Raw genomic sequence first — 23,534 nt, 5'->3', positions numbered from 1 at the left:
GGTACCTCCGTTTCAGTTTCTCGAACCCGCACAGTGCGGCGGTCAGAACACGGAGACCATTCTGCCCCTAGCTATGTGTGCGAAAGCATGAGAAGCGATCCCGGGCGTGTCAGAATGGGTGCTGAACGTTGTAAAACAGGGCTATGCGCTGCAGTCCGCTCGCCGTCCCCCGCGCTTTCAAGCCCGGACCGTGACGAGCGGTCCTCTTCTTAGCTGATTTGATTTGTGCTTCAGAGCGCGGTGTTTTTCCCTGCAGCGGGTGGTGGTGGTGGGGGTCTCTTGCCAAGGGCTTCAGCCATCCTTCCGCTCTCTTCCCTGAATTGAAATGAAGTAGTGGGCTGTACTTTCCACACGATTGACATCAGGTTAAAGTACGCCCACAAGCCTTGCGAGTTATTCGTGTATTGCAGGTTGGCCTGTGGTTATGTTGCCCGCATACCGCCTCCCATGGCCGAAACTGGTATTACGACACCTGTCGGGCCGTGGCTAGTAATGCTAAAGCTAATTAAGGTTGATATCTCTGCAGCACTATAACTTGACATTTTTTTAATGACATCATCGCCCTTATTTCTTCTCATTCTTTTGATGCGTGTAGCTCATTTTTTGGATATTTTTACCTCAATTTTTACACATGGCACCTTTAATTAGACAATGCCTAATTTGCATATTTAAACATTAAATTACAGAAAACTTGTAATACATTTTTTTCTCATCTTAATGTAGGCAATCAACTGGGAAAGTTTCATGGTGATATCTGCTAGTTACACATTTGACCCTATTCACCTGTAGTGTCTCGCCTTAAACTGTTGAAGTGATTTTAAGCATTTTGATTCTTGCATGTGAACGTGACTGACCTCAATCTCTCCAGTTTACAGTGTGAATCCTTCAGTACGGCACATAAGTGCTTCACTCCTGAGTCTCCTAGTGTATTCCCGCTCAGGTCCAGATCTCTCAGGTGTGACGGGTTTGAGTTCAGAGCTGAAGTCAGGATGAGACTCTGTTTCTCTGTAATACTGCATCCACTCAGACTGAAGACAGAGAAATAACAATAGTTCAGATCTATGATGATCATCTTATTGAAGAGCTACAGCAGCATTTAGTGTCCAATAGTCTGTTCTGAAACCCAGTCACACATTTATTTGACGTCTCTCTTCTTTATTTTCTGTTGAAAAGGCAGATTTCTGCATGTACACAATCAGTACATTGTATCAAATGGTGGAAGTTAAACAATTACTATCTAGATAAAAACACATAAAATGTGAGCAATAGGGAAAGTGCACTGCTATAAACAATGAAACATAAGCCCTGCTGTCTTCAGATAAATAAACTTCAGTCACACTGTAATTGCTGTACAGTATAATGACACTAACTGTAGTTGCTCCAGCTTGAGTTGTGGGTTCATCAGTAGATCACTGAGGTTTTTCACTCCAGAGTCTCCTAGTTTATTCCCGCGCAGGTCCAGATCTCTCAGGTGTGACGGGTTTGAGTTCAGAGCTGAAGTCACATCAGAACAACCTTCATCTGTCATATCACAGCAGCTTAAACTACATTAGCAGAGAGAGAAGAAAATAAGACAGAAGAAAATAAAACTGTTTATTCTGTAACGTCACATCATCTTCATCAGCAAATAAAGCAGACAGAGGAAGAGAGATCTTCATCTTTATTTCACCAGATCTCAAAATACTACGGTGAAAATGTGTGCAGAAATATAATGTGAACTCAGACTCACTGTGAGATATTGAGAATAAAGTGTGTTAGTTTAAGGAGAGACACGGCAGGCAAAAACATTGGTTTTTTTTCACTGGTCAATTTTGAGATTTTGGGATATTTGTCTTCAATAACATGTTTTCTTTCAGACTTGTGGTGGAAAAAAGTCAGAAATACACATTTAGGTCTTTATTTTACTGCACTTTGTCTGTTTGCGTGTGTAGATTTCTCATAAATTCAACAAAAGTTGTGTTATAAATCATCCGCTGCTCCGCGATCTCTGTCTGCTCCCTGTCATCACACACACCGCTAGAAAGCTCTCTCTCTCCTGTACAATGCTGTCGGGTCCAAATATGGTCATTTCCTGTATATCAGCAACCAATCGTGAAAGTAAAAGGGGGGATTTAACTCTAAATGCGCAATCTAATTGGCTGATGCAATCTTTAAAGGGGCGGTATAATGCCCTTTTCACAAGATGTAAAATAAGTCTCTGATGTCCAGAGTGTGTGTGTGAAGTTTTAGCTCAAAATACCCCACAGATATGTTTATATAGCATGTTAAAGTTGTCACTTTTTGAAGTTGAGCAAAAATATGTAGTTTTGTGTCTGTTCCTTTAAATGCAAATGAGCTGCACAGGGGGCGGAGCTTCAACAGCTTGTGTCCTTTTCACACACACACACACACACACACACACACACACACACACGAAATTTCTAAAACTTTTAGTTCATGTTCAACCCGGAGTCAGACAATGATGGAGAGACTCAAGAAGAAGTGACATGTAGAAGCAACAGGACATTTCTGAATGGTTAGTTGATGAATTTATGCAGCTGATGTGGAGTTAACTATCTTCTAGTCATTGATTAGCATATTCTGTCATGATAATCTATAAATCGTGTTCAGGGGGCGGGGTTATGTAAATTTTAGGGTTGGTGATGTCACTAACCTGGGAGGAATGTCGTGTAGTTCCTACCAGCCGTTTGTTGTCGTCCTTTTCTTTAAAAGCAAATATCTTCCTTTGCTTTGAACTTTGAGCGTTGTAACTTTGCAGATGTTGTTTATGATCAAACATCAACATTACACACTAACTAAAGTTAGAAAAGTGAAATCATAATCAACGACCCCTTTAAAGCCCATTTTCTCAAAATGACTTTTCTCTTATTCTCCAAGTCTGAAATCTCCACTTCAGTCGCACCGATATACACCAAACCGTCCAGTCTTGTGCCTAGTTATATTATGAAGACATCTACTGAGGGATTTGTAAATATATTATTCCTTGCCTGATTTATGTAACATTTTATTCCAAAAAACGTGGCGAAAATCTATTTTTTAAGAATATTCACAGTATAATTCTGATTTACAGGATAACAAAAGTAGATATCCATAAATCCCTCTGTAATTTTTCCCCATCTAATATGTGAACACAATGAAAAAATAATGTTGAACCTAGCTTTATCCAATACTCGGATTTAATTTTTTTAATATATGCAAATTAGCACATATTTAAAGGTGCCATGTGTATTGTCTGGCAAAAAAATCAAGTCATACTCCACATTCCATACCAGATGGGGGCAGTATACCTCCATAAAGTGAATTGGTCTACTCTAGAGTAACAGACGAGAAACGGCATAGTCTCTATGCTCCGCCCCTACCTTCACAACAACCCTAGAGCCATAGCCGAAGCCTAATAGAGGACGTTTTGCCTCCAGAGGAACGTTGGGTGATGTCAAGTGATTTTGAAACATGACATCTTCAAGCTACTCCCCTTCACCTTTACCAGTGAATAGGTTCATATTAGTTTTGTTCATATTACATTTTGAGTTGTATATACACATTGTTTGAATTAAATTAATTTGACAGACAGCATTCTGTTAACATCATTGGTCAACATCAGACAGCGCACGTGAACCGATCATCTCCACTATAGTAAAAAAAAACACGAACACTGTTGAAAGATACAGTAGGCTACAAATGACCTGTTCGCGCCACAAATTGTTCTCCGTCCTCAGCGACCGAGTCATTGAATGTGAAACAGCGGCTGCTGTCGTCAGCGAGCAGCAATATTCAGTCAACGAGGGCGCGTGCGCCGCGCTGATACCTCCGTTTCAGTTTCTCGAACCCGCACAGTGCGGCGGTTAGAACACGGAGACCATTCTGCCCCTAGCTATGTGTGCGAAAGCATGGGAAGCGATCCCGGGCGTGTCAGAATGGGTGCTGAACGTTGTAAAACAGGGCTATGCGCTGCAGTCCGCTCGCCGTCCCCCGCGCTTTCGAGCCCGGACCGTGACGAGCGGTCCTCTTCTTATCTGATTTGATTTGTGCTTCAGAGCGCGGTGTTTTTCCCTGCAGCGGGTGGTGGTGGTGGGGGTCTCTTGCCAAGGGCTTCAGCCATCCTTCCGCTCTCTTCCCTGAATTGAAATGAAGTAGTGGGCTGTACTTTCCACACGATTGACATCAGGTTCAAGTACGCCCACAAGCCGTGCGAGTTATTCGTGTATTGCAGGTTGGCCTGTGGTTATGTTGCCCGCATACCGCCTCCCATGGCCGAAACTGGTATTACGACACCTGTCGGGCCGTGGCTAGTAATACTAAAGCTAATTAAGGTTGATATCTCTGCAGCACTAAAACTTGACATTTTTTTAATGACATCATCGCCCTTATTTCTTCTCATTCTTTTGATGCGTGTAGCTCATTTTTTGGATATTTTTACCTCAATTTTTACACATGGCACCTTTAATTAGACAATGCCTAATTTGCATATTTAAACATTAAATTACAGAAAACTTGTAATACATTTTTTTCTCATCTTAATGTAGGCAATCAACTGGGAAAGTTTCATGGTGATATCTGCTAGTTACACATTTGACCCTATTCACCTGTAGTGTCTCGCCTTAAACTGTTGAAGTGATTTTAAGCATTTTGATTCTTGCATGTGAACGTGACTGACCTCAATCTCTCCAGTTTACAGTGTGAATCCTTCAGTACGGCACATAAGTGCTTCACTCCTGAGTCTCCTAGTGTATTCCCGCTCAGGTCCAGATCTCTCAGGTGTGACGGGTTTGATCTCAGAGCTGAAGTCAGGATGAGACTCTGTTTCTCTGTAATACTGCATCGACTCAGACTGAAGACAGAGAAATAACAATAGTTCAGATCTATGATGATCATCTTATTGAAGAGCTACAGCAGCATTTAGTGTCCAATAGTCTGTTCTGAAACCCAGTCACACATTTATTTGACGTCTCTCTTCTTTATTCTCTGTTGAAAAGGCAGATTTCTGCATGTACACAATCAGTACATTGTATCAAATGGTGGAAGTTAAACAAATACTATCTAGATAAAAACACATAAAATGTGAGCAATAGGGAAAGTGCACTGCTATAAACAATGAAACATAACCCCTGCTGTCTTCAAATAAATAAACTTCAGTCACACTGTAATTGCTGTACAGTATAATGACACTAACTGTAGTTTCTCCAGCTTGAGTTGTGGGTTCATCAGTAGATCACTGAGGTTTTTCACTCCAGAGTCTCCTAGTTTATTCACGCTCAGGTCCAGATCTCTCAGGTGTGACGGGTTTGAGTTCAGAGCTGAAGTCAGGATGAGACTCTGTTTCCCTGTAATACTGCATCGACTCAGACTAAAGACAGAAAGAGAAAATAAAATGAATCAGATTTATGATGATCAACTAACGTGTTTAGCTTCATCCAGCAGACTTTTGCTGACAAATAAACAGGGATATCCAGATGCAGGTAACACAGAGAAAGACTACACATTGCTCATTTAAATATACTACTTTATGTTCGTTTACACATTCATTTCATATAATTTTTAAAGGGTCATGAAACCCCCTAAAACACATTTTTTGAGATGTGAACAGATATGTACAGGCTGCACATCACTGAAAATAATAAAAGCACTTATAAGTATAACCAAATACGTGGAAATGGGTTATTTTTGTGTTTTTCTGGGCAATACACATACAAACAGCCCTCATAATATTCTCAAATACACATACATTTCTATAAATCAGTTTTTATGAATGAATGGCTTGCTCTAACTGTTGCTCTGGTCTTCGTCAACAACACGCGCTTGCGCCCCCTGCTGGTGAGGACGACTAACAGCAGATGGAGATTATGCTCGGTAATCTACTGCTTTTCCTGCAGTTCCTGGATGTCAATGTTGAATTTACTGTCGAATTTGAACCACTGAATTTGTGGAAGCGAATTTGTAAAGCGAAATAAAATGGACCGAATATTGCCTGTTAAAAATTATAGGTTGTATTTTTAAACAGTTTGAATATTTTGGAAGTGAAATATGAAAGGTGAATATGGATTATTGCATTTGTATTGTCCAGGAGTAATTGACCTTTGGCTAAGCCCCGCCCCCCTTAGTTACTGTTGCTACCTCCGACAACTTCATCTGGGCTCTGGGTTGTTATCAACATGGATAATGCTGTGACAGCTCTTCCTGCTGAAATTTTAGAAAACTTTTATAAAGCAGCAAATAAAGTGTCTAATAGAAGTAGGCAAAAGGGGCTGCATTATGCGTTTGAAGGGTATATTCAAAACATAAAGGTGAAACGCAAGGAACAACAAGGCATCCAAATAGAGGCAAACGCATAACGTTACCGGTCACAGTGAAAAAAATAACCACCGCATATCTTACTAATCGAGACGGAGGCTGTGACTAATAATATCACGGAGCAACACTGTTCATGCAAAGCTGGGTAAGTTAGGTCTCTATTCACTTCTATAATCATTATTACAAAGCAAACGGACTACGCGAGTATAAAGCTGTATTTATTAGCAGCGTGTGCTGCTAGCGTATCACTATCAACAACCGGTAACACTTTACAATAAGGTTCGTTATTTAACATTAGTTAACTACATTAGTTAATTAACAATAACTAATAATTAATTGCACGTATACAGCATTTATTAATCTTTGTTAATGTTAATTTCAACATTTACTAATACTTTATTCAGCTGACTGTGAGGACGTCCACACAGTTTAATCCAAAGACGACACTTGTCATGATTTGACTTCGGTTTTGGGTAGGGAAAAAAACGGACACCCCCCGCCAACCTCTCTGGGAAACGCATATCAGTGTTACGAATGCCCCAGGCACAACGTTTAACCATATATTTTATAAAACGACGACGTAATAGCCTGCCGAGACCAAAAATATGAGCCGCCTGCGTTGAAGTCAATGGAGCGCCGTGAAAAAGTGTCGGACCCTCTGTGGGAGCTCGCTCTTGGCTGCGCTGTGATTGGTCAATCTACATTCTAGGGCGTGGCTTAGCCAAAGGCGAATTAGCTGGTGAAGTGGATTCACTTATTGTAAAGTTAATGAAAGTTATCATGAGCATGGTAATGTTTTAAGCAGATCTTAACAAATGTCAGTAGACCGGGAAGATTTTAAAACGAGCCGTTCATTCATAAATACGCAAGATCGCTGTGAAATGCAGACCGGAAGTCAAAAGACAACGAGTGCAGCGCTGGAAAGGGTCTATATATGGTCTATATAATGAAGGTTGTGAAATAATTGGCTAATATTAACTCTGCTTTGGTGCTGTAATGATATTGCACATCACTACGATAAACGACCTCATCTGAGCTGCTTCAGCGGACTAACAACACTCGTCAATGTCACCATGTTTTAGATGACCAATCAAGTCAAAGTAGACGGGCTTTATTAGAGTTGGGGTACTCGAACTCGGACTCGAGTCGGGTCTCGAGTCCAATTTTGAATGAACTCGGACTTGTCACGCACTCGGATGAATTTGTACTCGGACTTGACACGGACTCGAGACATTTTAGACTCGGAAAAATGTCCGAGTCCAGTCGAGTCCGGGCACTGGATGACACAATATTATTCAAAAACGAAACGAAACGACGTTGTTTCAGCGTTGAGGATGGTAGCCAATCACAGTTAAGTGCATAAACACAGTGGCAAATCAGAGGCGTTTTAGAGTCAGCATGCGAAGAATTCGCTCAAAATGTATGTTCAGAATCAGCACGAGCTGTATCCTTTCGCAAATCCCCTCATAAAAGACAAAGTCTTTCTAGACGCAATATAAATAAGATATTCACTGTGCAGTGCGGACAACTTCAGTCAGTGTTTATGACGAGAGTTTTAGGGAGTGCAGAATGCGGTAAGTGATGGCTTAAAGGGAGCGCTATTGACAATCTAAATAGTTTTTTTTTTCATACTTCTAATCTAGAGGACCAGTGGTTACGTTCACACTGTAAATTATAAAGAGTGATAACTGCATTTAAATGTGGGGTTGAATCCACTTAATTTTTGTCCTTTGAGTCATGAAATTGCGATGATTTGACACATAGCAACATAAGAAACTTGATAACCATAGCACCATTTTGGCGTCTAATAATTTTGTCATTTTTGTTACATTTACACTTTAGTCATAAGTTTACATACACCTTGCAGAATCTCCAAAATGTTATTTTTATACTTTTTTTAATAAGACGGATCATACACACATTGGGTCTCATTCATGAAACACGAGCAGAACGAATTTTTGTGTAAATCGTGTGTAAAGTGGTTCTGGCGTAAATTTTCGGATTCATTAAAATGTTCGTATTTTCCAAATGTTAGTTGGTACGAAAGAAATCTACACCTGCTCCCAGCCACGCGTAAATAGTGCGTTTAACTTCCGAACGTTTTGCTCATTAATAAGGCTGCATTTTAATTCACCTAATCGGGTACATTTACACACAGCATTTTGAAAAAAATATTATTATATATAGCAATACATATGGTTTTTCTTTTTACTTTTAATATGAGAGCCAGTAATAGCATCTGCAAACAGTACACTTTAATAAAATAATGAATTGCTTTCAATAGGGCTGGGCTATATTTTTTCGAAGTGAACTAATTCGTTTTTTGCAGTCGCTTCATGTCGAACCATTTTCTTTTCACTTCTGGGACTGTTCGATTAACAGATGAAACTCCAGTAACTGCATCTGTAATATGCTGCCAAGCTTCCTTTTTTTAGGACCTGATACGCCACTATAGGCTACGCTTGAAAATAAAATGTGGCGTTTTTAATGAACTTCTGATAATAAAACTTCAATTTCTGCATCTGAGAAATTGTTCTTTTTCATTCGCTTTTGAGAAGACATGTTGAAATCCTTCGTTTGGTGTCATAATATGATGCCCATATATAGTTGTCAGTCGGATTTAATGGGCGGGGTTTATGGTAATTGAGAATGAGCGTACACGCGCGTCCCATTTACGACTGATTGGAATTCATAACACACACACACACACGTTTCACTATCACATCTGACGTTTACGAAGTATTTGTGAATCAGGAGAAGAGTTTTCGGGAAGGTCTCTTTACGCGCAAATCACTCACATATTTACTCGTATATTTACGAATGTTTCATGAATGAGGCCCATTGTTTCTATTTAGTAGCCTACTGCACTGAAAAATATTTTTCACATAACAGATGTTTAATAGCCTAAATAAAATACAAACACAAAATAAAGACAGATTACATATTAATATTGTGTCATTACCTGAATGATCCACAACTTTTTTTCTTTCTTTTTGTAATGGTTGTTCATGAGGAAAAGTCCTCCAGCTCTTTACATTGTAACAATTTACCTTACACTAAAAGAGTAAGGGAAAAGTACATCACGCAAAACATAAGGTAACGGGCGGATCTGATACCTACTGGGGTGATTACAGACAGTAACTAGCTTACTTTTGGTTACGAAACCCCTTAAATCAACAAAATAAATGATCAATCATACGTGTATAAACTTAAAATAATTGTACATTAACGAAAAGTCCACAATAATCAGGTTCAACAACGTGTATTGACAGATATATAAGGTTTATACACGTCGGGCAACACAGAGATATTCAGCGCTGGAGACGCGGCCGCGCTCCGATATACATCAAACAAACAACTCAATTCCACACACATTTAAACCCCAGAAACCCAATGTCCCAGCAGATCAAAATACTCATTCAATCAAACATAAATTGTCCGGAATGAACTAGATGTCCTCCGCGAAGAGATGGGAAAAACAAAACAAAAACAAAAAGATACCGGGTGAAGCGTGGCGAGCCGCCACAGTCAACTCATTTCCTCCATGAACTCACGCAAACTCGCCACAGTCTGTTTAGCCGCCGGGATGCTGTAGTAGTCCATAAAAGCCAAAAAACAAAGAAAAAGTCCTTATAACCATCCGTGCTTACATCATAGGCATTTGACACAACAGTTGATTATTTTTTCTTTACATGTGAAGGAAAAACAATACCACAAAGCATGTTTACCATCACCTCAAAAATCTGTACATGAAGGCAGAATAGGTGACTATTACATTCCCCCGCCCCCAGCCAGCAGCTTATTGGGACCATAGAATGGTTTTAAGTCTACCACATTTACATTATCCACCTTCAATTTATCAGTTAGCCAACAAACACGGTAGTTCACAGGACCTAGTTTTTTCTCTACCCTAACAGGCCCTGACCATTTGGGTGCAAACTTGGCAGAGAATTTGGCTGAGGCTTTAGACAGCGGGTGTGACCTAACCCAGACCAGATCCCCAACTGCAAAGTGTACATCTTTGCGTCGTGCATTATAGTACCTGGCTTGTCTGGCTTTTGCCACCCCAACATGTCTTTCAACCTCCTTCAGTAATAATGCATGTGAGTGTATTGTGTGGTATGCAGATGTGCTGGGTGCCGGAGACTTGTGAATAAGGCGCTCTAGGGGACCTTTAAGGTTGCGCCCCAAAGCCAGCACAGCAGGGGACACACCAATGGTCTCGTGCACGGCTGTGTTGATAGCCCACCGGAACTCAGGCAGCCACCGATCCCAGTCCTGATGATGTTCCCCTACAAAGAAGGCGATCATGGTCTTTAATGTCCTATTAACCCTCTCTGTAAGATTCGTCTGGGGATGGTATGCTGTCGTGAGCTTTTGGGAAACACCCCAGGATTCACACAAGCTGGATAATAAGTGACTAGTGAATTGGGGCCCCCGGTCGGATACTAGGAAGGCAGGTACCCCCCAGCGTGTAAATATATCATTCTTCAGGATCTGGCAGACCTTTGGTGTCTTAGCATCCTTCAATGCAAACAGTTCCACCCATTTACTGAAATAGTCAATGTTAGGGTGTACCGCTCGGTGAAGGTGTAAAATCAATGACGATGGGGAATAATTCACAGTCCAGGGTGTTTATTTTGGTGCAAAAATCGCGATTCCCAAGCAAAAATATATACAGGACAAAACTAAGGCAAACGAATAAAATAAAAAGATATACAAATGTATAGAGGTTCACATGTATTCTGGCTATGCCACTCTTCAGGCCCAGAAATACAAGGAGTAATCCCACACTCCAAACAACTCTCCTAAAATGGCTACCAGGAGCTCTTTTATAGAGTTAGGCTCCTCCCACATCTGGAACATACCATAAACTAAATGATCATTTTAAAGTAAGATAAAATCAGGGTTCGAAATGAGGGGGGTCTGGGGGGGTCCCGGACCCTCCATAAGTCATTAGGGACCCCCCATAATAATTTATTTTTGGATTTTGGGGGGTCCCCGACAAGTATATTTTAACATTAAAAATGATTGTGAAAATTATAGGTCTTTAGTGACGTTTTATAGTTATAACAGTAATTAATTTATTTTCTAGCGTAAGGCAGCAATCAGGGCAGCTATTAGCAACGTCCTACAGCGTCACAGACGAGACACGAAGAGGCGTCGTCACACAGATTGTTGTTGTGGTGCTCCCGCTGCTGAACGTGGCAAAAAAAATATGAAATCCTGAATGAAAATCCTGTAAGTGCTTTGATTATGAAAAATATAAATAAAATATTACTAGTTCGAGTGGCATTAACTAGATACCCAGTGTAATGATTAGAAGAGTACATTTGTTTATTGCTAGCTGTATGTGTATGAAGTAGAACGGAATGTGTAGTGTGTATTCATATATGGAACCGAAAGAAACGGTACGGTCGTCACGGTTCGGTGCATAAATTTACACGGAGAATACACGGTATAAAAATAAATAAAACTTGCGTGCAAATTAAGTAATTAATGTAATGCGGAGCGGAACTAACATTACTGTTAACGTTAGATACGCGGGTTCTTTAGGGACCCCGCCTTAGCTCTGAAGCAGGCTGCGATGTAAGATTGCAAATTTGCAATCATGAATGCTGTGATATTGTGTGTGTGTGTGTGTGTGTGTGTGTGTGTGTGTGTGTGTGTGTGTGTGTGTGTGAGAGAGAGAGAGAGAGAGAGAGAGAGAGAGAGAGAGAGAGAGAGAGAGAGAGAGAGAGAGAGAGAGAGAGAGAGAGAGAGAGAGAGAGAGAGAGAGAGATGGTATCTAATATTATTTTCTTAATTTAGAATCCTGCATCATGGAGAGAAAAAGAAAGATCACCGACTTTTTTCAAGGGTAAATTGTGCTTATGTTATGTCAATGTCATAACATGGCTGTTGTTGGGGGAAATTGTAGATATATTGGTCAACACTTATTATTCACAGATGTCTTCATTAAAATTAATTTAATATATTTTGCACTATAGAATACAGTTAAAAAGGCCAGCTCACAGCAACCAAGACCAGCTCAGCGCAGTGCAGTGCAGCCAAGACCAGCTCAGCGCAGTGCAGTGCAGCCAAGACCAGCTCAGCGCAGTGCAGTGCAGCCAAGACCAGCTCAGCGCAGCGCAGTGCAGCCAAGACCAGCTCAGCTCAGCGCAGTGCAGCCAAGACCAGCTCAGCGCAGTGGAGTGCAACCAAGACCAGCTCAGCGCAGCGCAGTGCAGCCAAGTCCAGCTCAGCGCAGTGCAGTGCAACCAAGACCAGCTCAGCGCAGCGCAGTGCAGCCAAGACCAGCTCAGCGCAGCGCAGTGCAGCCAAGACCAGCTCAGCGCAGTGCAGCCAAGACCAGCTCAGCGCAGTGCAGCCAAGACCAGCTCAGCGCAGTGCAGCCAAGACCAGCTCAGCGCAGTGCAGTGCAGCCAAGACCAGCTCAGCTCAGCGCAGTGCAGCCAAGACCAGCTCAGCGCAGTGCAGTGCAGCCAAGACCATCTCAGCTCAGCGCAGTGCAGCCAAGACCATCTCAGCTCAGCGCAGTGCAGCCAAGACCAGCTCAGCGCAGTGCAGTGCAGCCAAGACCAGCTCAGCGCAGTGCAGTGCAGCCAAGACCATCTCAGCTCAGCGCAGTGCAGCCAAGACCATCTCAGCTCAGCGCAGTGCAGCCAAGACCAGCTCAGCGCAGTGCAGTGCAGCCAAGACCAGCTCAGCGCAGTGGAGTGCAACCAAGACCAGCTCAGCGCAGTGCAGTGCAACCAAGACCAGCTCAGCGCAGCGCAGTGCAGTGCAGCCAAGACCAGCTCAGCGCAGCGCAGTGCAGCCAAGACCAGCTCAGCTCAGCGCAGTGCAGCCAGCACAGCCCTGCATCGCCCAGCCGAGTCAAGCACAGCCCAGCACAGCCCAGTTTAAACAATGGATGGATCAGTATCCTTGGTTATTCGTGAAAGATAACAAATTAGGATGCACAGCCTGCAAGGAGGCAAAGCGGCTATTTACAACACAGAAGGGTGTTCAGATGGCAGAGGAATGGATTAGTGGTGGTGTGGGAGGATCTAATATTCGGGCTATGCGCAAGAAGATCTATAAACATAGAGACAGTTTAGCCCATCAAAAGGCTTTAGGTATAGAGAAACAGAGAGAAAAAGAAGTCCTTCCGAACATGGCTGCAACAGTTACTGCTTCTCTATTTGAAGAAACTGCCAATGCTTTAAAAACTGCATATTTTGTGGCGAAGGAGAGGCTGGCATTTACAAAAATGAGCTGCTTGGTTTCTTTGCAGGAAACAAATGGTGCAAAAATGGGCCAATTGCACAGGTCAGATCATGCATGCATTAACATGATAGAACATGTGGCTGTTAAGATGAAAAAAACTGTGATATCTAAAATAAAGAACAACGGTTCTCTCCTTAGTATTACAGTAGATGAAAGCAGCACATATGGCATTAATTATCTGGTCATTTATATAAGAGCAGATGTCACAGGTAGAGGGGATGTGGAGAACATATTCCTTGACCTTGTTGCACTTGATGAGGGAACAACAGCAGAAAATGTATACAAGGCACTTAAGAACAGTCTGATGATGGCAAACCTGGATGATGAGTATTTAAAGAATCATCTCATCAGCATTGCCACAGATGGGGCAGCAGTAATGACAGGAAAAGACAGTGGCCTCATTGTAAGGTTAAAGAAAGATTTCCCTTCACTTAAGAGTGTGCATTGCCTTGCACATAAACTAGAGCTGGCAGTTCACGATTCCCTAAAATGTGTGACAGGATGTAACCACTTTGAACATTTTATATCAAAGTTGTACACAATGTATCACCAATCTACCAAGAATGCACGGCTCCTGTCTGAAGCTGCCTCTGCGGTTCATATCAGCCTGCTAAAAATTGGGAAAATATTTACCATCCGCTGGGTTGCCAGCAGTTACAGCACAGTGCAGGCAGTCTGGAAGGATTTCCCAGCTCTTGCACAGCAGATGAGAGCAGCATCCGAAGATCGCACATACACTGACGCTGAGCGAAAGAAGTACACTGGGATGCTGAACAGACTGACCAGCACAGGCTTTGTTACAGACCTAGCCACCATGAGAGATGTGCTTCAGGAACTTAAAAGCCTTTCACTGAAACTGCAAGTGAGTACCTAGTCATATTTTGTACAGTATAACATGGGTTCTATGGTGGTTTAACAAAACTATAGCTTGTAGCGTGCATTTACTGTATGGTTAGATAACTTAGATTGATACTTCATGTCATACAAATCTAACAATCTCCTTTATATATACATTTCAGAAGAGGAGTACCTCCCTAACAGATGCCAGCCGGGACATTAGACTGACAATGGAGGTTTTGGATGCCATGAAGACACATGGGGGAATGTCAATGAGAGAAGCAAAAGAATCTTTGATGGAGGGAACCTTTAAGGGAGTAGCCCTGAAGGAAAGCACAGAGAAGATCAATCAGCTTCAGTTCTTTCAGGCAGTGATCGACAACCTGTCTAGTCGTCTTCCAGATTCTGAACTCACAAAGTCATTAAAACCATTAGACCCTCACAACTGGCCCAAAACAAGGGATGAACTGATCTTGTATGGGGAGAAGGAGATACATGAACTTGCAAAGGATCTGGGTGAACCAACCAGAGAGGCTGTTGAAGATTTCCGTTCCTGGAAACTGCAAGAGGATCAAAGTGGGAAGACCTTAAGAAGATTGATAGTTGCAAGCCAAACATATCTAGCAACTTCAGCAGAGTGTGAACGAGGTTTTTCTGCCATGAATGATACAGCCAGTAAGACAAGAAATCGCCTAAGGGTCAGAAGTCTCTCAGCTGTCTTGTTCGTCAACATTAATGCACCCCCATTGGAGATGTTCGACCCTAAGCCTTTTGTGCTGTCCTGGCTTAAAGAGGGGCACTGTCTGTCTACTGCAAAGAAGGCAGGAAAGGAAGCAAATAATAAGAGAGAAGACAGACCACTGTGGTCCATTATGTGTTGATGTTAGACAATACTCCTTTAAAGGTCTCTACAGTACCTGGACTTTAGTACATACTTTAGTCTGTTGTGTTAATAAAACTGTAGAGATACTGTTCTGAACTGAAAAGACAGCAAGAAAGGATTTAAACAACATGTTTGGTGTTGAAAATGATAACTTGAAGGGGTGTTTTTAAAGGGATACTCCACTTTAAAATGAAAATTCTGTCATCATATACTAACCCTCATGTTGTTTCAAACCTGTATGAATTTTTTCTTCTTCTGCTGAACAGAAAGGAAGATATTTAGAAGAATGTCAGTAACCAGACAGTGTCTGGTCTCATTGACTTCCATAGTAGGAAAAAAAAAATACTATGGAAGTCAATGAGACCAGACACTGTCTGGTTACTGACATTCTTCTAAATATCTTCCTTTCTGTTCAGCAGAAGAAATAAATTCATACAGGTTTAAAACCACATGAGGGTTAGTATATGATGACAGAATTTTCACTTTAAAGTATCCCTTTAACACTCATATTATAATAATAAATTGTATTTCTTAAGTAATATTTTTCTTCATTTTAATTTTGAGAACTAGTTAAGACAAATAAATAAAATGTGCCTGGACATGTTGATTTTGAATAATGTGGTTACTATTGGATTATTGTCATTTTAATGGCTTTTAGTCATGTTAGAATATATTACTTTTTTTCTTTTTTTTACGTGTCCCTAAATATTTTAGATCAGGTTATGGATTGACTACTTTGAAACAAAGTAAACCATCTAATGTAGGTACAGTCTTTTCAGACATCATTATTTTTCTATCCAGCGGCCAGTTGTTTTACAAATTACATTTAATGTAACATAAGGGATGAGAAATCCATGAAGGTGCATGGTGCTGCCATAATGAGCACACCTGGTGGATTTAGAGTTAACTTCCTTGCTCAAGGACAGAATTACCTGTTATTCACTTTGTCATGTCAGGGATTCGATTTATTTAAGGTACTGTAACTTTGTTGCTCCAGAGTTATAGGTTTACCAGTTATATTATAGCCACTTCTCCAGACACCACTACAATACTGGGCCTAGCCCAAACCATGAAAAACATCCCAAGACTATTATCCCACCTTCAACATTGGTCCATATAATTTTGCCTACAGTATATAGTGAAGCAAGGTATTCTTCAGAATTTTTTATAATTTAATAATTCAATTTTAGGGGACCCCCCAAGAGTCCTAAGTCATTTCGAACCCTGGATAAAATTACACAAATACTTTAAACAAATGGTATTAATATGCAACCCATGCATCACACTATAACTTACAAAGCGATACCTGAACATTGCAAAGAATAATACCTGAGAAATGATAATTTCCCTGATTTCCCCCTGTGATGTCACAGACAATGAAAGAGTCCTTCCTAATGGGCAAATAGAAGGTTTAAAATGGCAGCCGTCGCTGCACATGGGTTTGCCAGTTGAAAAGTGACCCACAATGTGAGTACAACAGTATTTTACGTGTGTATATGCTAGTTTGTTACAGGGGAAATAAACTGTTAACATTTGTAAACGAGTTTGGTGTGGTTTCTTTGAATGTTAAATCATAAAACAAAACAAACAACCAACAAAAGAAAGTTATACAAACAAAACCATGGAACTAAGCAGAGGGCCTATTACACCACCTAAACAGAAAAATAACCACACATCTAGTATATATGATGTTATTTTGCCGGCATCTAGATTGTGTGTGTGTATTATTGTAATCAGTTTGTGGGTGTACATGCACTTCAGCAGTCCTTTCAAAATAAAAGTCATAGGTCACAGGCTACTTGTGACAGTCAACAACCACCATTAACACTGAATTCCGGGCTTTGTTGAGAGGAAATGGCCCCATAAAGTCCACTCCTATCATCTCCCCTGGTGCTTTGACTTCAGTAGACTGGAGAAAACCAGCTGGCTTTTCATTCGAACCCTTGTACTGCTGACAGATATGGCAAGCTCGAACATGGCTCCAAACATCCTTGCGAACCGTGGGCCACCATGCCACATCCAGGATCTTCAGGAGGGTCTTCATCCTTCCCAGGTGACCACCCAACGGACTGTCGTGGAAGTAAGACAGAAACTCTGGAACTAGTCCAGTGGGAACAACCAGCTGGTAATTGAATCCGCCATATTTAGACGGTACACCCTGGTATAACACTCCCTGCTGCTGTTGGTAATGGAGGCGACCAGGAGAGTGCTGGCCGATGGTGTGCCCAAGATCTTGGCAAACGATGTCTGTCTGCTGAGCTTTTTCAATGTCCTGAAGCGACTTGGGTAGATCGGACCAGTAAGATTTTGCAACTACCACACATACCCTCCCGTCCTGTGGGAGATGGACTCGGGACAGAGCATCCGGTACTACTTTACAGCACCCTTTTTTATAATGCACTCGGAAGGTGAATGCCTGCAGACGCAAAGTCCATCTTGTGAGCCGTGATGACGTTTTGGGACAGTTGAATGCCCAAGCCAGTGCACTGTGATCAGTGTACACATCAAATGCCTCTCCCTCAAGGTAATGACGCCACTTCTCCACTGCCCAGACGACAGCCAAGCACTCTTTTTCTGAGGTGGAGTACCTCAGTTCAGCACAGTGGAGAGCTCTTGAGGCAAACGAGATGGCTCTGTCTTCACCCTCGATTGTCTGCATCAAAACAGCCCCCAAACCCACATCACTGGAGTCACAGTGCACCTGAAAGCCAGAGTGCGGCTCCGGCTGAGCCAGCACTGGTGGGGACTGCAGCAGTTCTTTAAGGCGTTCAAAGGCGGCCTGACACGCCGCATTCCACTCCCAACTGACCCCTTTTTTCTTGAGGTTATTAAGTGGGGCGACAATATCTGTCAGCCGGGGGATGAACTTATGATACCAGCCCACCAACCCCAGGAATCTCTGGAGACTCTTCAGATCTGTTGGGGCTGGGTAAGCCATGATTGCTTCCACCTTTGCCGTTTCCATCTCCACGCCTTTTCCTTGAGACCACATGTCCTAGGAAGGTGAGCTGAGTTTGCAAGAGGTGGCATTTCGCCACATTAAGAGTTAGATGGACCTGCTGAAGTTTTTTAAACACCGCCTCCAGGTCATCCAGGTGCTGCTCCTGAGTCTTGGAGAAGACAATAATGTCATTGATGTAAACAAAACAGGTTCTACCCTTCAATTCACCCAGAACGTTTTCCATCAGCCGCTGAAAAGTGGCACCAGCATTTCTCAGACCAAACGGCATGACCTTAAATTGAAACAGGCCTAGGTGTGTGATCATGGCCGTTTTTTGTTTGCTTTCCTCATCCATGGCCACCTGCCAGTACCCACTCTGTAGGTCAAGCGAGCTAAAATACTTTGCTCCATGCATTGACTCTAAGATTTCATGAATCAGCGGCATTGGGTAAGCGTCATGGTGTGTTTTAGCGTTAAGTCCCCTGAAGTCCACGCAGGAAAACGGAGCGTCCCATCCTTCATAGGCGTCAAAACCACTGGGGAGGCCCAAGGAGAAGTGGAAGGCTCTATGACGCCATTTTTTAGCATTTTCTTCAACTGTTCCTCGATCACTGCTTGCTTTTGTGGTGACACTCTATAGGCTCTCCTCCGCACTGGCAGTTCATCTGTAGTCAAGATCTTATGTTTTATGACGTCCGTAGCACCGGTGACATCTGTCCAAACTGTTGGCCACTTCTGCAACAGTGGTCTAACCAGCTCAGGCTGTGCGTCAAAAAGTGGAACGGGAGGAAGTTTGTTAAAGGGCATCATCCATCACTGCCATATAAAAATTAATTGTAAGCTCTGCATGTCTCCACCACAAGGCTTCACGCCTCTTGGGCAAGAACCGATACTCTTTTCCACCCGGCATCACATATTTCCTCAGGTGGGGCTTCAGTACAATTTGGCTGGCGCATATGAAATCTAAGCCCAGCAGCAAGGGCATGCAAAGTTGATCATCACTGAGTACATGTATGCAGACGGTGACATGGGCATCATGAAGGGAGAGGAGCAAGGTGGTCGTCCCTATAGCTTTACTCTCTTGCCCATTTGCCATGATAAATCTTGGAATTTCACTCGCACTCAGTGACTCCCCTGCCTTCTTTATGTTGTTCCACAGGGTTTTACTCATCAAGGAGTACGTGCACCCTGAATCAAGGACAGCATCTCCATTGGAGCCTCGGATGGCTATTGGCACCACCAGGATAGTTGGAATACCGAAAACGGTGGCTACGTCCGCACTATGTCCCCGGCCTTGACCGTGTTTAGGTTTTTTGCTAGGTCTTTTAGAAGAGCGGTCTGAAGGGTGGGACTGCTGTACACGACTCCAATAATCCTTAGAGTTACTCCAATCCTTCTCAATAAGCGACCCCACCTTGACCACCTGGTCCACGGTAGACACGATGCCCCGCAGCCCACAGGCCAACCTTGGGTTACATGCATTAAGGATGCGCCGCACAATCTCGTCTTCCTCCATATCTGGTCTCCATTTCAGACAGAGTGCTCGATGATCGTAGGCGAAATCCCGAAGGCACTGGGTGGGTGACTGCACCTGTGAGCGGAGCTGATCCTCAATCTCTGTCTGGTAGTCAGTGGGCAAGAAAGCCTCAAGGAAACCTCTCTTGAATTCCTCCCAGTTGGCAATCTTGCCTCGGGAAGCCAACCACCAGCTCCGTGCAGGACCTTTTAGAAAAGCATTGAGTGTGCCTATGAGCTCAATGTCACTCAGTGGCCTGAGGGTGAGAAAGTTCTCACACAGTTCAATGAAATCAGTGACATCAGTAGAACCCCTCGACTCCCCGAACTGGGGAAACTCCATTCTAATAGGGGGTTTGGCCATGGCTGCACTAGATGATGGAAGGGTGACATCCCCTTCAGACCTATGCCGATTGGTAGATAATAACACGGCAGGTGTGGAGAAACTAGCTGGCCTCCAAGAGGAACGACTTTTGTTGCGAGTCTTTTCCAGTTCTTCACCCCACTGCTTATCTCTTCGCTTTAAGCAGTCCACGACCACCTGATCAAATCTCTGCAGTTTAATGTCAACATACTCTTTAGCCTCCTTAACCATTGTCTCCATAGCTGCTCTGAGCCCCTCCTCCCTGTTGAGGGTGCTGTAAATTGTGTCTTTGAGACGGTTTTCCAAGGTATCCACCTTTAACTGAAGTTCCTGGATCTGTTCCACCATCGATACTCCTTCAGCATCCTCATCCTGCGGTGGTTGTTGTTCTTCTCCTGGCGGATTTAAATACAAAGAGTCCAACAGGGTGGTTATTTCTGTGATACCACTTTGATTGTGTCTAGTAGTGATGTGACGGTATGGGTCAGCTTCCTCAGGAAAGTTGGTTATTGGTTCCCAGTCTATAAGAGAGGTTCCATCCTCTTGGTGCACATCGCTTACCACATCGGTCCCCTGCTGGCTTGGAGCAGCCATTAATAGTATGAACAACTAAGCCAACAAGGGAGTGTAAATAATGTAATGCAGCTTAGGCTGTGTCCTCCTTTAGAATCAATGTATTAATGTGAGTGAATGTGCAATGTACTGTTGACTATATATATGTATATGTAACCTTAGTAAGCTATATATGTAATTCTCCTTTTTACACTGCCTATATCATTTCATTCAACCGAAAAGTCGAATTCTCAAAACCTATGTGTGTTTCCTTGTTATTATTATTTTCTTTTTTCCCACAGTAGGTACCAACATAAAGATATTTGTAATGAAAACCCAGAGTCAATTACTTAACACTATTTTACAGTAGGACAAGCAGGTATACATTAACAACAATACCAAAACTCATTAATCCCGTCCCCGTACGGACCACCACTCTGTAACAATTTACCTTACACTAAAAGAGTAAGGGAAAAGTACATCACGCAAAACATAAGGTAACGGGCGGATCTGATACCTACTGGGGTGATTACAGACAGTAACTAGCTTACTTTTGGTTACGAAACCCCTTAAATCAACAAAATAAATGATCAATCATACGTGTATAAACTTAAAATAATTGTACATTAACGAAAAGTCCACAATAATCAGGTTCAACAACGTGTATTGACAGATATATAAGGTTTATACACGTCGGGCAACACAGAGATATTCAGCGCTGGAGACGCGGCCGCGCTCCGATATACATCAAACAAACAACTCAATTAATTTCACACACATTTAAACCCCAGAAACCCAATGTCCCAGCAGATCAAAATACTCATTCAATCAAACATAAATTGTCCGGACTGAACTAGATGTCCTCCGCGAAGAGAAGGGAAAAACAAAACAAAAACAAAAAGATACCGGGTGAAGCGTGGCGAGCCGCCGCAGTCAACTCATTTCCTCCATAAACTCACGCAAACTCGCCAGTCTGTTTAGCCGCCGGGATGCTGTAGTAGTCCATAAAAGCCCGCGTTTAATCCACAAAAAGTCAGTTGAATTCCTCAGGCCACATACTCAGAGCCCGCTAAACTCCGACCGCTTCCCCGATTGCACTCCAGAGTACTCTTTTCGACGTCACTTCCCATTCTCCCTTTTGAAAGTTATCCGGTGGCAAAAAATAATAAAAAACAAAGAAAAAGTCCTTATAACCATCCGTGCTTACATCATAGGCATTTGACACAACAGTTGATTATTTTTTCTTTACATGTGAAGGAAAAACAATACCACAAAGCATGTTTACCATCACCTCAAAAATCTGTACATGAAGGCAGAATAGGTGACTATTACAACATTCTTTGCTTTTCCAGCATCTTCTGCATATTTGACTCCTTACTAGCAGTGACTATGATTGTAAGATCCATATTTCCACACTGGTGACAACTTAGGGACTCATTCACAACTATTACAAACCCTGCAAACATTTAGTGATGCACAAGAAGGAAGCATCCGTTAAGAGCCAAGGGGTGTAAACTTTTGAACTGGATCATTGGTGTAAATTGTTCTTATTTGTTTAACCTGTTAGCCTTCACCAGAGCGAGGACGCTCTGAAGCGTTTTTTTTTTTTAATAGTTCAAAGTTACTATCAGATTTAATGTTATTACCTTGACAAACTATACATCATTAAAAATATATAAGTCTCACGTTTCAGTATTTGACCACTATTGTATTCTGAGAAACTTATAGTGACAGTTATGTCTTAATTTGTGTCAGGATTTATGTAATGAAAAAATGAGTCGATACCTTTAATGTGAATTATGAGCATCAGCGCGTCCATTCATAAAAAAACTCCGGTGGTGTTGTCATGAGAACGCGTGACAAAACAACGTTCCTCAGGGCTTTTGGCTCAAAAATGTGCAGATTTGGAGAAATATTGATATATTCTCATAGGTTTACATCAGATTTCTATAGACAGGAATAATATTTATTGAATTTATATCAAAATGCGTCCATGTAATCATATGCGCGCTGGATACTCTGATGTACTGTGTTTTCAAACCATACAGAAGACTGAGGGCGCCAGAGATACACAGAATAATCCATATACGGATGCACTGCACATGAAGAAGAGCCCTACCATGTGACCTTCCAGGACGTCACTTACATAAACACAGCTAGCTTTCAGAGATCGTTGTAACATGCAGATAAAGATGTTTTGAAGACAATAAACATGATTGCAATGATATTTGATTTACCTGTGTTCTTCGAGCCATGTCAGGTATTTTTATAATAATAGATTATATGTATAATGTAATGCTAATCTATATAGACTTTACAATAGTGCAGAATAACATAAACTCATTTATTTTCTGTCTGATTTTCTTTTCTGAAGCCAAATAAGCTCATAGAAGATTATTTAAAACACTCGACTTGCGCTTTAAAGTAAGTTTGGAGCACAAAAACGGTTTTAATCTCATAAATTGTCGTGTATTGATGGTGTGCTAAGCTAACATGCTAGCTAGCTCTCTAGTTGCACCTGCCATCTAGCTGTTATTTTTTATGATTTTTTTCTAAATCGGAATGCTTACTGAAATATTTCTTTATTTAAGAAAGGCATTTGATACAGTTATAAATGTGAAAGGTGAGAACTATGAAAGAAATTAGGGGGTGAAACGGCGTGAATAGCCAGATCGTTAGCCATTATAATGGAGACAAAGGAAAAGAATATTTATGGCCATAAGCCGGCTGGAGAGGTGTGAATGAGTGCAGGAGAGAGTGACACTGAATGGGGCTCGTTTGCACCACAAAAAAAATAGAGACAATAGACTGAATAGATGCTAATAGATGACAATAAACACAAGTTTGCATTTTAGAGTCAATTCAAAATAAAGTCATTTGAG

At 42.0% G+C, this 23,534-nt stretch overlaps 2 protein-coding genes across 3 annotated transcripts in view; one reads left to right on the top strand and one right to left on the bottom strand.

Moving 5' to 3' along the window:
* Nucleotides 1–23,534, bottom strand: part of LOC306998031 (NACHT, LRR and PYD domains-containing protein 3-like) — a 72,963-nt gene that overhangs the window by 7,638 nt on the left and 41,791 nt on the right. For both annotated transcript variants that reach the window (XM_079611761.1, XM_079611762.1), the window contains 4 exons: nt 5,171–5,344; nt 4,655–4,828; nt 1,371–1,544; nt 855–1,028 (listed from right to left, as the gene is read on the bottom strand). In XM_079611761.1, coding sequence (XP_079467887.1) covers nt 855–1,028; nt 1,371–1,544; nt 4,655–4,828; nt 5,171–5,344 — 696 coding nt within the window. The remainder of the gene's footprint in view (nt 1–854; nt 1,029–1,370; nt 1,545–4,654; nt 4,829–5,170; nt 5,345–23,534) is intronic.
* LOC306998043 (E3 SUMO-protein ligase KIAA1586-like) lies at nt 13,198–15,434 on the top strand. Its single transcript, XM_079611780.1, has 2 exons — nt 13,198–14,422; nt 14,580–15,434. Exons 1-2 carry the CDS (start codon nt 13,205–13,207, stop codon nt 15,276–15,278), a joined length of 1,917 nt encoding a protein of 638 aa, XP_079467906.1. The 5' UTR covers nt 13,198–13,204; the 3' UTR covers nt 15,279–15,434.

This window comes from Phoxinus phoxinus, assembly GCF_949152265.1.
Source record: "Phoxinus phoxinus genome assembly, chromosome: 5".
NCBI classification, from domain to species: domain Eukaryota; kingdom Metazoa; phylum Chordata; class Actinopteri; order Cypriniformes; family Leuciscidae; genus Phoxinus; species Phoxinus phoxinus.
The sequence above is the reverse complement of the archived record's forward strand: the minus strand, read 5'-3'. Positions and strand labels throughout refer to the sequence as shown.

Coding starts and splice junctions, on each gene's coding strand:
- LOC306998043 (XM_079611780.1), top strand. CDS start 13,205: ATGGATCAGTATCCTTGGTTATTCGTGAAAGATAACAAATTAGGATGC. Junction 14,423..14,579: donor GCCTTTCACTGAAACTGCAA/GTGAGTACCTAG, acceptor TATACATTTCAG/AAGAGGAGTACCTCCCTAAC.